This window comes from Cyclopterus lumpus, chromosome 6 (genome assembly GCF_009769545.1).
Source record: "Cyclopterus lumpus isolate fCycLum1 chromosome 6, fCycLum1.pri, whole genome shotgun sequence".
NCBI lineage: Eukaryota > Metazoa > Chordata > Actinopteri > Perciformes > Cyclopteridae > Cyclopterus > Cyclopterus lumpus.
This window is the reverse complement of record NC_046971.1, coordinates 18536224-18551744: the sequence shown is the minus strand read 5'-3', so window position 1 is coordinate 18551744 and position 15521 is coordinate 18536224. Positions and strand designations below refer to the sequence as shown.

The window sequence follows — 15521 nt, the reverse complement described above, 5'->3', positions numbered from 1 at the left end:
TGTTCCCGTCCTAACGAGACAGCGAATCCAGCCCCGCAGAGAGGGGGCGACAACCAGGACAAATGGGACTGGAGGTCCTTCTTTGCACAGGGCTACAAATGGTGGCCCGCAGCCCCTTATAGAGCGACGTCGACATTGAAAGCGTCGTGTTCAACTCTCTCCCCAAACTCATCCGAGACTGCACTGATCTTTCCTCATTCAAATCGCAAATCAAAACCCACCTGTCCAGAACTGCTTTTAATGTGTGATTGTTTGTTTGTTTTTTAATAGGGTCCGAGCGACTCAGAAAGTCCCTATTTGTTTTATTTGTTTGACCTGTATTTTAGTTATTCTTATTTATTTATTTTTAGCTTTTAGGATGTTATAATTATGTGAAGTGTCTTTGAGTATCATGAAAAGCGCTATATAAATTCAATGCATTATTATTATTATTATTATGTTCAACGCTCGGGGACATCACGAAGGAGAGCCGGAGGTGCCAACCACAACTCTGATGCCGAGTGCAGCCGGTAGTAGACATTTAAATGTCCTTAGTGTACCACCTGTAGCATTTCTTTTTATTACGTTATTTAGCGTGATGCTGATGCATTGTGGATACATTGTTGCATTACTTGGCCATGTCTAAACTTGGGCTCAATGAAAAACACTTACATATCTTGGACCACAATATACTGATGTGGCACCAGGCCATCGATGCCGTTGTGCCGTCCCTCCCACCAGTCTTCTGAGGCCCGCTGGTACAGCAGCAGCGAGGCGCCCTTCTTGAAGGACAACTCTCGGGATGAGCGCCCAACGTAGTCAAACTTGGCAATGGCTTCAATGGGCTCGCCCTCTGTCAACAGAGAGAGGATTAGACAGGTCCGGTATGGCTGACAGGGCAAAGACATCAAGTACAGACAGGTATTATCGCACGTGCAGACATCTCTAATGATGGACACAAGTGGCGCAGTCTGATGATATAAAAATCCTAATCCACATGGACAACACATGCACTCAAATACAAGTTGGCTCTGATGCAGGAGAGTCTAGTCAGGTCTGATACTGGCATGTTTGTGCACAGCTATGCTCATGTGTGGCAGTTTGTGCGCTGAGTCAGTCGTTTATTTTAGTTATAGTCAATAGTAACACCGGGCCAGGGCGACAACAGGCCCTGAGGAGCTTTAGCAGGATATTTTTAGACGCTGGTGACAGAAGATCTATATGACTCAGGGGCATGTCAGTCACTGTATGTATCATTAGGCTTGGTTGATACCTACTCAATCACTGTACAAGTAGAGCCCTGGATCGGGGAAATGAACATGGGAAAGACCAGGAAAAGTTATGACAGCCAGTATTAACCAGTGGTACATTGAGCAGTTACTTTATGCTTCATTTCAATGTACAGATTTGCTCTCTCTGTCCATAATTTGTTTGAATCCCTGAAAATCTGTCTTCTGTTTATTTCTGTCCTGAAGAAAAGATCTGTGTGTTTTCAACAGCAGCCACGGTTGACTCTCGTATGCATGCACTACAGCAACACCGGTCTAAAAATAGCTTCTTTATCCCTCCCTCACTCACTCCTACCTCTGCTCTCCTCAGACACACCCCCTGGACAGAGATAGCCTCACCTAGGCTTTCTATACACAATGTGAACAGAGTACATGGCTGAAGCTTGTATCCGCTGTGAAAAGCCATCATGGTATATCTTTCACAGGAGCTTGGAAGTGGTTCTCAGATGAGGAGAGAGGCCACGTGATAGATGAAATACATGCGTGATTCTGAGCAGGGCCATGTCTTCATTTCTCTCAGTGCACAGTATATATTTATATTTTCCAACCTTTAACTTGGTTATTAGGATTGACAGGGAGCATGTGACGTGGCTCCAATGAAATGTGTCAAACTGAAATTGACTGTCAGAATTAATTGGGCTGCACTGCAGTGGACAAGACTGTTAATAAAGTTGACCACGCACGCACACGCAGTCTTACATAAACCAGGGGAGCAAAGTCAGGGTGGGTGTTGCTCTACATCCATGTTGATAAACAGAAAAAGGGGAGCAGAAGCCTGGTGTGAGATATTGTTCAGATCAATAGGAGAGGGTATAAAACACTTATTTTTCCCTTTTCTTTACCATCCACCTTTTCATGCTGGACTTGAAAAGACGAAAAGCGGGTTGGAGGTGGCTCTTTATGGGGAAAAAGGATGGCGCTCCCTGTACAGTGAAATACACCGACCTGTACAGTATCTCTGAGGCATTGACAACAAGGTCATGCTGCTACTGAAAAGTGATCTATAATCAATGTACCAATTTCTTCACCTTTAACCTTGAAGCAAATTTACAAGCAGATAGTATATCAATGTATTGATGGTGTACGAGAATTGCCACTAGAAACACAGTTCATCTCCAGGCGTGACAGCCACAGTCCACGAGCGTGTCATCCGTGTCGGCCCGGTCGGCCGGGCTGGGCCGCGCTGACGAGACCATTTCCAGGCAGCTACTTTAACCAACGAGAGGAATGACTTCTCGTCCTCGCTGTGTCTGTCTTTGTCCTCTTTACTCTTACAGTAAATGTACTGAACACACTGTGCGTCCTTGAGGAGCGTGGACACAGAAGTGCTGGTAAACAAACAGGAAAAGAGGGTCGTTTTTGTGTCTGAAATCCAAATGAGGTCACAGGGATTTAAAAATAACCGACGACAATAACTTGACCGCAGTTCAAGACTCTGTAGGGAGGGGCTCACGTCAGTGAGGACATCCTCCCAGTGCGCTCAGAGGAGCTTTGGAAAGAAAAAAAAAACATGGTAGAAAGGGATTTCTGGAAAACATAATCTTCTATTATTTAATCAAAGAGTTGATAGCTGCCATCTGTGTTTTACAGAGGGAATGCTCACAGAGCCGTTTGCTTGTCTAATCAGATGCCCTTTTTATTTACAAAGGACATCCAGTTGATGACTTTAATTTGGAAGCAGAGAGATCAACAGCTGATGTAATGAGATGAGATCTAGCAGATTTTCATACTCTCCTACTTTAATTTATGGGGACTGACGACGCATGGTGACAGGGAGCCCCTAAATTCATCTCTGGGTGTGAAAAGGAGACAGGATTGGGGCAGTTGTCACCATGGAAACAGGTTTTGAAAAGTCTGTTACTATGGTAAAATACAAAAGCCTCAACTCTACTATAGGTCGACTCTCTTTGCCTCACGTGGTCAGCTCTCTGTCTCGGATATTTGTCACTTTTAAATGAGCTGGAAGTTTTATCGTCTTTCTCTGCTTTTTCGCTGGATGTCTGACGCCGGCTGATGTTTTGGTTTCAACGAACTCATTCACTATTTGATTTGGACCGGACCAACTGGCAATCATTTCACTCAAACAGAGGACCACATGTATGATCACACAAATGCAAAGTATATTGTATCCGCCAGTGTCGAAATGAGCCTGGTGTTCTTTTTCATTTCCTCATATTTGTCTTGGACACATGTAAATGTAGTTAAATGTAGAGAAAACACTGATGTATAATATTTGGAAAGCTATTAAAACCGGACACTTTTGACACATACTCCAAACACATGCTATTCTATTACAAATTACTGAAGAAAAAAAGAACCTCAAGGGAATTGGATATTTTTACTAAGACTGACCCTTAGAAAACAGGACCACTCTCCCATAAGGGGTCCAGTTGGTGTAGACCACCCTCGAGTTTGTAAAAAAGAGGATGTGGAAGTGTCTCATGGCCCCAAAGGAGAAGCAAAATCATTAGAATATGAATGGCCGTCCATCCTGGTGAACCCAGTTCCCTGGCCCTTTAAGGATACTGCATTTAACAGGCTGAAAGGCAGGATTAGCTGCAGAGAGCTGGATTGAACCCTCATGGACACAAGAGGAAGTTTCACTATGGATGTGGCATATGGACAGTCGAGTCCAGAATTTTACTTTAGGTATGTGTTGTGATAGTGACGTTAAATTCATGTAATGTTCAATGAATGATACGATTTAAAAGTGGTGTTTGCTGGAACATATTAATGGTGCAAAAAGGACACGGTTACACATATAATTGAAGTATGCATGTTATTATGTACGACACGCATACATGCACGTTTTTATTGTTACTCACCGTCCTCGCTGGTGTGCGTCTCTGTCCCTCCCTCGTTTTCTACTTCCTCCAGCGCTCCGTGCTCACTGTAGGGGCTCTCACTGTGGGGGACAACATGCAACCAGTCAGGGTCACAGCCAAGGCAGCGTCAGGGGTCATGGGACAGTTTTCAAAACAAAGGACCCGGATCTCTTTCATCATTTCCTTTTCTTTCAGGAAATTAAAGTTGTTTGAAACATTAGACCTTTACTCAAATCCCAACAGTCAAAATCTCATTTCAGTGAAGCTGTCAAGGAGGAATGGAGTTTTAGAAAAAAAATTATTAATAAGAGCAAGAGGAAGTTCAAATAGAGGTCATTATTCTGTGAGAGGCTTAGATCATCCATCTGTGGTTGTGCCATTTTTTCCTAAATGGTCTTCTTCTGGCATCGTGCTTAGTGAGCTGGCGGTAATGCCCCACACACACACACATACATACACACCCACCCACACACACACACACACAGAGACTACCCCTGCCAGGAACTGACTGTCTCCTCCCATGCTAGCATGTCACCAGCCACCTCCTCTTCTGCAAGAAAGGGAAGCAGCCAAAACAACAAATATCCCCGGGGCTACATGTGCGTTGCTAGGGAAAAGAGGGGCAGGCATGGTTGTGCTGAGAAGGGAGATAAGCTTTTCAGCCGGTGGTGATGTGGGGGCATAAGAGAGGAGAAACAGAGACCGATTAAGAGAGTAAGGAACAAGTGATATGCACTGCTTACAGATGTGGAGCTGGCAAAGGGCCTCAGGTTTGTCTCAGGTCTGTTTGACTCCAGCATGTGCTGCAATCTACTTAATCACCCTCTCCCTGCCTCGTGACCTTTCTTCATCTTCACGCCATGATCACAATCATCAAAAGGGATTGTTTCTACCTGTCTTACCTAAAAGAAAGGGTCCACCACCTAAAGTCAGCATTGAAACACGCTCTACCTTGCTCCTGAACCACAGATGCATAATTGGTGAGTGTAATTACTCATATCAACTACACTCACATACTTCTGACACAGCTGCTGCATTGAAAGCACACGCATACCTGCATGCTGAGTGAGTCCCTAAGGAAGGAGGTTCGGCTGCGTGCCTCTGTTCCATCGAGGGTACGTACTAATAAACTGGAATAAGCAAACCACTGGCATCTGTCCGACTCTCAAACCTACATGTTTAGGAAATGTGTGCAGCTGCATGAATAGATCTCATCAGAATGCCTTCCGTCTTCCCTTTTAATCCTGGATGACCTCAAACTTGACCTTTAGACACCGATGACCTTGTAGCTGCACTCTTGTCAAAGAGCAAAAGTTGATTTGCAATAAAGCCATTCATGTCTTTCAAACAAGAAACTGAATCATGACTTGAGGAATGATGTCATGTTTGGATAGTGAAATAATGGTGATGCCAGCTACAGGCATCATTCCTCACCAATAGTCTCCTCCAGCCATACACTTCTCATACATGGGCCCTTCCAGTTCTTTGGCATCAGGAAAGATGTTCTCGTGTTGGATGATGATGGTCTTGATGATCTCATTGACGTGGGCCTGGCAGGAGACCTGGTCCAGGCTGTCTGGTGTGGGCATCAGCGTGGGGCCGAAGCATATGGCCAGGTTGTACGAGTCCATCATGTTCTCGTCACTGTACTGGGACAGGCTGGGGGGTGGATGGGGGAAGGAAAGGAGAGCCGGGGACAAGGAGACCAAGTTAAGCCCGAGTGAGAGGACATTGCACTTGTGAGAGTATTTCAGATCAAATCATGACTGACAGAAAGAAGCGAATGCTCTTAACTCAGAGTGACATTTCATAAAGTGGTGGGAGTGAAAGATGGGATGGATTTACTGGTCTGTAAACTTACTGGTTAAGGAAGGCGAAGAGGTAGCGCATGACGACGAGGACGGATCTGGGAATGGTCAGAAGGATCTTCCGGATGTACAGCGCTCTCTCATACAGGTTTTCTATTCCTAGACACAAAAAAAGGAAAATATTGTTAAATTATTAAAGACTGCTTTGTTTCCATCCATTCGCCTCTGCTGCACATCCAATGCACAACCGCATCGACCCGATGATGTCCACACCAAGTTCCAGCACAGAAATACAAAAGCATATTGAAACCATACGTATCAGGATTACTGTACGTCTCTGGAAGACCAGCAACGATTTACCAAAGCAGTGATTTGTGTGTGTTTAGAGGCCATGGGAAATATATCAACTCTGTGGTGGCGACCTTCACCGTAGCCCATGTTCCTCTGCTGACACCGAAGAGGAAAAGGAAGACGAGAAGGAAGTAAGCACTTTTCGATAGCACCTGACGACGAGGACGCCGAGTAGTTTTTCCTACTCTAAATGAAAGAGGCATCTCTCTAAATCCATTTCGTAGAGTTCTCTTATTCTTTCACTCTTTTGTTCTGCCTTTGCAGAAACGAGGACATTACCAACTAATGAGTCACCCCTTCTCAAACATGTTTATTGCAGGGAACATTATCATCGCTTTCAACAAAAACAAAGCATTTAAAATCTAATCGTTTTTCCTTCATCTACATGCTCGAGTGTGGACCTTCGGGTCTTTCATTACTATCTCATTTGCTCAGCTGTGGCACTTGAAGCACCCTATTCTATTTGGCTGAGCTCGGGCTCTGCTGACTGCTAAAAATAGCCCCGTCACCCTCCAGCCACTTTGTGCCATCTGGGATTTGGGCTTCTGGGATACTTGCGATGCATTTCATTCATCATGAATACCTACGTTGGTTTCTGCGAGGCTCCTTAGCGCTTCAGAAGCAACTAATTCAAGATCTACTCTGATGCACATTTATGCATCGCCTACAAACACACGCGTGTGAAAACACCCGAGGAAGAACATCCCTGCGGAACATTCCCAAAAGAAAGATATCAGTTGCTGCAGTGTGCCGCTGTGGTGAAAAAGAATCCCAGTTGAGAAAGGAAAAGTGATCTTGTAGCTGGTTCTGAGCTGCTCCATATGGAATAAGCAGAGGGTTTTTAATATGCAGCCTGCTGGGCATTCAGCCCACACTGCAATCACTGGCATGTTGAGCCGGGGAATGTAAACAGGGAATCCCCATCACTCATCCTGCACAAACGTGTATAAGTGCACCCAGGAAACACACTTGGACACAAAAACACACACACACACACACACACACACACACACACACACACACACACACACACACACACACACACACACACACACACACACACACACACACACACACACACACACACACACACACACACACACACACACACACACACACACACACACACACACACACACACACACACACACACACACACACACACACACACACACACACACACACACACACACACACACACACACACACACACACACACACACACACACACACACACACACACACACACACACAGCTGAACAAGGCATTACAGCACACATTGAGTCCATGTGACTCTGTGCATGTTCAATTGTTCTTAAACAGAGCCAAAAGCCCCCCCCCCCCCCCCCCCATGTAATGTGTTAAAAGATCAGAACAAGCCACACAAAGCGCCAACTGATCTCTGAACTGAGTCACAGCGAAGTGACAATGTGACTATTCTTCAGAGGACTTCAGTGCAGATTGAGCTCTGGATTCAAACGCCGCTCAGTGCTGCGGACATTTAACATTCCAGTGCGATCCTGTAAACGTGGCCAGCTTTGTGCCACTGAAGACAGATAATACCCTTCTCAGTGCTCAACCAAATACCACAGAGTAATCATGATAACTAATACCATCGCCCTGGTGGAAACTGGCAAATAATATTGGAAAGACTCGACAGTGCTTCAACCCCATAATTAAAAGCATATAGGAGAAGCATTAGCAAGCATTCCAATAAACAATTATCAGACATGTAAACTTATATACTACTGCATATTTTAAATCATCAGACAAGCTGTGGGGATCCAGCTGATTTATATAAATTTGCCTTTTGATTGTTAAAAAAAACCCGATCACGATCAACAACGAACATATGCACCCAGAATCAAACTACTGGCACTAAGCAATAAAGTGTGCGTGTGCTCTTACTGATGCAGGACAGCAGATCATTGAACCTCTCTTTGGGGAAAAGAGGGTTTTCCAGACCGCGGAAGTATAGTTTGAGAACGCCAGCCACTGAGTTGATGTCATGACTGTTCTCATCGTCCGTCAGGGGGTCATTTCCTGAGACAGAGAAGGGAGCAGATCAGCTGGATATCCTTAATTATTAATGCACATGATTTAATGCAAAATATTCCTAAATAACAACTCCAATGCGGTCAGTACAACGAAATAATGAGTCATCATGTACCTCTTTCAAAAGAGTTCTTGATGTCATTGACTTCCAGCTGGGATCCAGATACACGAAATATTCCTTGATGTTGGAGGCCTGCATGTGAAAGACAAAGACAGATAGTAAGGAAAAAGAGAAACAGGCAGTAAAGGACACACTCATAAATCCACTCAGAAAGAAACTCCCTCACTCTGCAAATAAAACCTACTTCAGTTGGACCTAAAAGGCACATCATGGAGGGTTAAGCCCCTTCACTTTTCTAATTAAAACATAATTAATGAGTCAGGGAGGTCGCAATCAAGCTGTACTAAAGCGTCTTCCGGCTGGGATTAGGACTTAATAAGGGGAGAGGTCAGGGGTCAGGAGGAAGCATGATTAGTCTGCCGTTTGCCTCTTTTACATTTCATCAGTTCGGTGCTGAATAAGATGCAACAAACGAGCCCGCAGACCATGAAATCTCCCTACCGTCACTTAAACGCCTAATGTTTGCATTTGCATGCATTCGGTATCTCATTCAATGTGGTTTCAAACTAATATTAGAAATCATCTCTTGTGCCAGGATAAGCTGTCTCAGCAGGTTATGAAATGAAGTCATCAAAGAAAACATAAATAAAGTCATGATGACTTAACTGAAGCGACAACAGACTCACCATACAAATTTATGCAGCGAATACAGCTTTCTACCACACGGGGAATAGCTTGTCCAGAGTCCTTTGAAGGCAAAGTAAACAACAACACCCAAATAATCAGACCATGTTTATTTTGCCATTTGTATAACAAGAGCTAGAGCCCGACAGATACTGAACAGATATAATGTATAGATATATCAAATAAAGATACAGAGAAACAGTTATACACTAAACTTGTTCAACTAGTGTAACAATTGGCAGTAATGCATCCAATAAACACACCGATGATATCGGACTGCTCAAGTATCGGCCGGGCTCTCACAGAAACATGATGTTAAAAGTATGTAAACATGCACACCCAGTAGAAGTGAAGTTGGTGAGTTTACATACAAAAGTGAGGGGTTACCTTTTTGAGATCTTACTGAGACAGATTGAGGTGACCAGCTATTTAAATATGCATGTCCAGTCTCCCATAACAGCTCACTGATCATGAAATGTCAGAAAACGTACAACTATTACTGACTAGCTACAACAAGCATGTAAAAAACAGTTGTCCAACACATTGTGATTGGCCTCCACTGTTGTTAAATATACTTTAAGTGTTTTTATGCTGGCAATCAAGTGCACCCTGTGTTTAAATTAAGAGGAGCTTATCTAAAAGAGCCACACATTAAATATAGAGCTGATGAGAGGAGCAGCACTGTCTCCTTCACACAGTACACATTCCTCTCACACGCTTAGAGGCGGACTGCCACCTTGATCTGCCTCGGTGCCAGCTGCTCCTGCGGCTTAGTGCTGGACAGGGACTCTGTACATGCTTTAATGATACAGTGGCTCTGTTTACAGCCCCCAGGTGTATACATGCACGGTCCACACACAGCGACCATGCCAACATCAACTATCTATCGTTGGGTTAAAGGCCAGGTCAAGTGCAACAGGATGATGTAATTCTATCTATTTGGATATGTGAGACTTGGGACGACTGCTTTATATTACATCAATTCAATATTAATTTTGAAATTGGAAGTGGATCATGCCGGGAAACAGAATTGAAACGATACAATTTGGTGCAACAAAGCTTCAATTCAGTCGGTCTCAGTCTACTCAAAGGAGTCAGACAACGAATAGAAGATATAGACAAATGAAATGGTGTTAGGGCAGGACAGATGAAGGAAATGAGCACAGGCAAGCAGCAAGGGCCCCCGAGAAGCTTCAAGGTGTCTACCTGATGTCGAGCGTGTGAGTTCCGTCGTCCGCGGCTACAGAGACGTGTCGCAGAGAAACAGAAATAGAGAGAAAAGCAAGACCCAGATTAGGACCACAGCAGCTGCCCACCAAAGCTTTTACTGAGAGCGCGCCCTCATTCCCCTCTGTGCTGGCATCAAACCCAGAGGGAAACAATGGGAAGTGGACCGGACACAGCCTCCAGTGACAGGCGGTGAAGAGGCCGGAGGAGGGGAGGCAGCGCACCTTATCAGTCTGGCATCCGCTCCCTGACTGCCATTTATCCTGCTGTATTCTCTGGCCTCGTGCTCGGGAGAGGGAGGCGAGAATATCTCTGCCAGAGCAGCTCAGTGCTGCCAGGTCAGCAGTGAGTCAGCGGAGCCGACCGAGACAAAAATGTATCCCTCCAACTGCCATTCCTCTCCTCCTGCAGCCCTCCAAATCTATTAGCGCCGCCCTCATATCTCAGACCCAGACTGCCGGAGCTCACTGACTCACGAGGAAGGTTTCCACAATCCAACAACTACGTTGTTGTTTGTTGGTAAAAGATAAATCAAAGCGTAAGTGCTTTAGGGGAACCCACCAAAAATGACCAGAAAGCCAGAGCAAGACAGAAAGTAGATAGGAGGAGGAGCAAGCGGGCAAACTGGTAATGAGTACCTTGATAAATGACTCCAAATTGCCATTAAATAACCTAACATTAAAAACAGAGCGAGGTCTAGCCCGCCGGTTGCCGGTGAGGGTTCTGAATGGCCCATTGGGATGTCTAGAATACAAAGAATGCATTAGAATCAGTAAACAATACAGTTTTCCTTTTAGAGCGATTGACCCATTCTCAAATAACCTTTATGTCCTTCAGAAACTAGAACTGTAAAACCCTTTGGCTCAAGATGATGGACTGAATGAGGGTATTTTCAGACATCGCTGAAACCCATGAATTATCTTTTCCTTTATAATCCTGTCTTTTCTTTCTCCACACAATATCACAAGGCAGTGAAATATCAGACCCACTTGGAGCGTCGCATCTACCTCATGTCAGGCCCCTGCGGGGGACTGTCTCTATTAGTCTGAGTGGACATGCGTGTGCACGCATGCATTACGTCACAAACGCTTGTGCCTTAATGCCTTTTGGTGTCTTGTGACCTGTAGGACAGAGATCAAGAGCTCCGGGACTTTCTGCTGCTCAATCACAGTGACTCAAGGTGTTTTAAATATCTGATTATGCCAACACCAAGAATATATATTTGCAATATGAACAAAACGGTCATTAGGCATTCCAGCCCAGCACTTACTTTACTACTTGGTTACAAACAACAGTGTTAATCTCTACTCTACTAAGAGCTAACTAACCACTAACCATTATTTCCATCATGAATTAATCTGTCATTTTCTGGGTTGTTTTATTCGTATATAAAATATTACAAACTGCATAAAACATTGAACGAAGGTTCTGCAGAGCTCACAGTGACATCTTTGAATGTCTCGTTTGGTCTGACCAACAGTCCAAAACTCCCAAACATATTCTGTTTACAAGAATATAAACAAAGCAATGAAAAGCAACAAAATCGTCACAATGGAAAAGCTGGGAGTAATGTGTTGGTTTTTTTTGCTTGAAAAAAATATTTGATAATCAAATAAAATTATTAAAGTAGTTCCTTTCACTGCCATGGCTCCAGAGCGGTTTAGTTTACGCTCATGAGGAACTGAAAACATTTCAAGTTTTAGTGAAATATGCAGTGCGAAGGAGAACCGACTCATCTCTTCCTATTCACTCTTTTGGGGCTTAAAAAACATGAAGGCTGGCACATCTGCTCAGTGCTCTCTCTATAGTTTTTTTTTTTATTGCTTTCCCCCTGCAGAGTCCCACCAACTCCTCTGCTTTCATGGTCACAGAGGACGTGACGTGAGGATTTCAAGAGGCAAACTGTCCTCGACCTTTCTGGGCGGCAACGCGTCACAAATGTTTCTGTCGCTGTTGAAAGAAAAGTAGACTGGATATGTGTCTCTTGGATATGCACAGGTCCTGAAGTGTGTGTGCTTTACCTTGTGGTCATGTAGTCAGCTCTGTGGCCTGCGGGCAAAGAGAGAGAGAAGAGATGTGAGGGGAAGTTAGATGTGTGGACATGTCAGGCCTTGTCTCTAAGCTCCCTGCGGCGCATTCTCCGGCCGGCTAGGGAAGCATTTGAAGCCTGCCATCTGTCCACAACCACTGGCCTCTTGAGAAAAAACACACACACACGCACAAGCACACATGCGCGCACACCTTTAGCGACATCACAATTACAATATAAACAAACATCCGCGAGGCACTCAAGACACACCGATCATTATGGAAACGCACACCGTTACGGGTTTGGAGAGGCAAAGTGAGATTAAGCACATAATAGCTTCCAAATGTTTTTTGGAGAACACGTCTGTGTGGCCAGCTGTTCCCATGAACAGGATATGACCTGCCTGTGTGTCTGAATGAGTCATGCTGCAGTCCAGCTCATTGACAACAATATGATTAAGGAGCGCGTGGGAGAAGCAGGAGGCTTTCCTCTTCCTCGTTAGCACACAGCTCTATTAGTTATTAAGTGGAGAGTTTGACTGAGACCACCAGGACCACCCTCTGGGTTGACGGCAGATTAGCCGACGGCCCGAGGAGATCCCTCCACTGTAGTACAAGGAGGGGCCGTTGTAATGACCTCCGCCCCTCTAACGCACAGCGGTCCATTAAGTTGGAAACAAATCAATCACTAAGACGGATAACACAAGTTTACAATCCCCCTCAGCTCTGGCTCGCCTGGTTTAAAACCCAGATTGCCACCTAGGAGCTTTGAGTATTGGAGAAAAGCCGGCAAACAATGGGAAATTTGCCACATAAATATAAGACTGCTGAAAATAAAACAAGACAAAATTCAATAACAAATCATTGGTAATGTTGTTTGGACTCCGGTTAGGGCTAATATACGTTGGCTGGAAGAAGATCACGTACATAAATTGGATTTGACATTGAGAGGAACAGTGGGCGCTATAAGAGTAGAGTATTAAAGCAAAGGGGTTGTGACTGTACCTTCACCAAGTGTCCTCTTCAGCAAGTCGTGTTTGGCCTGCAGTTTGGAGATGAGATTACTGCCCTCCAGAAACTCCCGGAATTTCTGTTGGGAATTGAGAGTAATTACACGGCGGCCCGGAGTGCCAGCCAGAACACCCGCTCTTAGGACAGCAATCTACTATAAGAAAGCAAAGAGCAAAGGACACGCTGAGAGTCTTTTTAAAGCTTTTATCGTGTCCATCTTCAGACTGGAACATGATAGCAGTTAGCCTACCCCTCTGCCAGCTGATCAACGATTTCAAAGGGGTCAGACTTTTAAGTCCAGCAGAATTTAGAAGCACAGATTTAGCTTTTAAAGTCCAGATAAAAGTTAATATTCTTTAGATGAATTAAAGATATATAAAGAGAGTCTATGAGAGAGGTTTGTTTCCATTTTCACACAGAAACAAAAAGATATCTCTGAAGTTGTTGCCTTTTGTTTTTGCTCACCCGTAATCTTCACTCACCATGAAGTAGAACTGCTCGGTCTCCTGCTGGTTGGCCCTCCGCTTGGCGATGCTGGGCTTGCTGAGGTACGTCTCCGACACAGTGGACTTGACCGACTCCGTTGATCGGCTGTGGTGGAAACACTCGGACACGTCGTAGTCTTCAATGGTCACCATGTCCTGGATCGTGGTCAGGGTGGCTTCCGACGTCTTCTTGATCTGGAGACACAAAGTGAGAGGGGTTGAAGAATTGCACAAACTAGCCAGTGTAACACCTAGATGTCATCTCTTCACTACCACCATTTTCATCAGCCCAGCATACCAAGCGGCTTTATCATCACACTCCCTAAAAACCTCTCTCGTTATCCCATGATACTCTGAAAAGTGCAGGTGTTTTATGACAAGATGCCAGTTTCTGGAAATCCACCAGCACCTGAACATGACTTTAAGGCAAAGCAATCTATGCGCATGCACTCAAGAGGGGCTCGAGGTGAAGATGGTACATTCAGTCGTAGGCTTTTAAGATTTGTTTCCATAACCGCCTCTTCGCTGTCAACAAGAGAAACGTCAGGACTTTGCAGAGCGCGCCCAAACACTTACAGAAAAAGGTGTCCAGCCAATGAATGTGCAGCAGGCCATGACTGCGTTCAGAAAATGTACATAAGATAGAGGATGTGACAGAAATGCAAAGACAAATTATCTCGTCAGAGCTCCATAAAAGCACAGCAGATACAAATGGATCGTGCAGACTAAACATGAAGAACTTGCGGGATACTGTGGCGGTAGGATGGAGTATTAAGGCCCACTGTGGACTACAAGAATAAAGTATATGTTGACATTATAGGAGTTAAGTGGTCATTTTATAAAGAATAATAGTATTGGAGTGGATTTGTATCGAAGAAAAAGGTGAGAACTTTCTAGAAAAACAGGTCACAGACATGCTAGCAGCTCCCTGACGCTTCACTTCAGCTTTGCGGTTCTTTGAGCTGAATACTAACATCAGCTTGGCAAAAAGCTCAAAGGGACACTGAAAATGCCAACAAGCTGATGTTTAGCATGTATGATGTTTACCATGTTCACCGTCCCCATCATAAACCCTTTGGCTGGTGGAAAAATACCAGCAATATCTTGACCAAATCAAAATTGTGACTTGATCATGAAAGTATGTACATATCGTGACAATCCATCCAAGTCTTTAGATATCCAGTTTGGACCAAAGTGGTGGACAGACTGACACTGCCCTCTCCTTGAGCCAGATAGCATTATATGGATCTTTATTCTGTCCCAAGTCTGGCCCCTATAATCAATGATATGATCTACAAAAAAAAAAAGTCAAATTAAGCATGACAATGGCCAGTATGCGATGATTACAAATGTCCTTCATTTATTCTATTTGCACGTATGAGCTAAGATGCTGGGGAAAGACATTATAAAAATGTTACATTTAAATATAAACGAAGGGTCAATCAAAAGGTCAACACAGCGACCATTCAGCCTCATGTTTGAGTGAGCTATCCAGTCAAGTCAATGAGTTTACTAAAGTAATATCAATATGGGCCATATGGGCCTTGAACAATTGCAGAACGAAGAGACCGAGGAAGAGACAGAGAAAACGATGAAATCAAATTAAAGGAGACAAACAGACAAGCAGTAAGAGCATGTGACCATGAATCACTGATGTGGAAAAGCTGCAGAAGGAAAGAGGCCATGCTGATGTAGAAACACCAACACGCACCTGGAAA

At 44.3% G+C, this 15521-nt stretch overlaps 1 protein-coding gene across 3 annotated transcripts in view; it reads right to left on the bottom strand.

The window, feature by feature from the left end:
• srgap1a (SLIT-ROBO Rho GTPase activating protein 1a) overlaps positions 1–15521 on the bottom strand; it is a 70674-nt gene that overhangs the window by 7967 nt on the left and 47186 nt on the right. For 2 of the 3 annotated variants that reach the window (XM_034535616.1, XM_034535619.1), the window contains exons 9-19: positions 13801–13998; positions 13313–13397; positions 12301–12328; positions 10918–11023; positions 9055–9115; positions 8423–8500; positions 8161–8295; positions 5955–6060; positions 5528–5752; positions 4094–4173; positions 652–832 (exon numbers count right to left, since the gene is read on the bottom strand). In XM_034535616.1, coding sequence (XP_034391507.1) covers positions 652–832; positions 4094–4173; positions 5528–5752; positions 5955–6060; positions 8161–8295; positions 8423–8500; positions 9055–9115; positions 10918–11023; positions 12301–12328; positions 13313–13397; positions 13801–13998 — 1283 coding nt within the window. Of the gene's footprint in view, positions 1–651; positions 833–4093; positions 4174–5527; positions 5753–5954; positions 6061–8160; positions 8296–8422; positions 8501–9054; positions 9116–10258; positions 10293–10917; positions 11024–12300; positions 12329–13312; positions 13398–13800; positions 13999–15521 lie in introns of all 3 variants that reach the window. The other variant, XM_034535618.1, reaches the window with a different exon arrangement.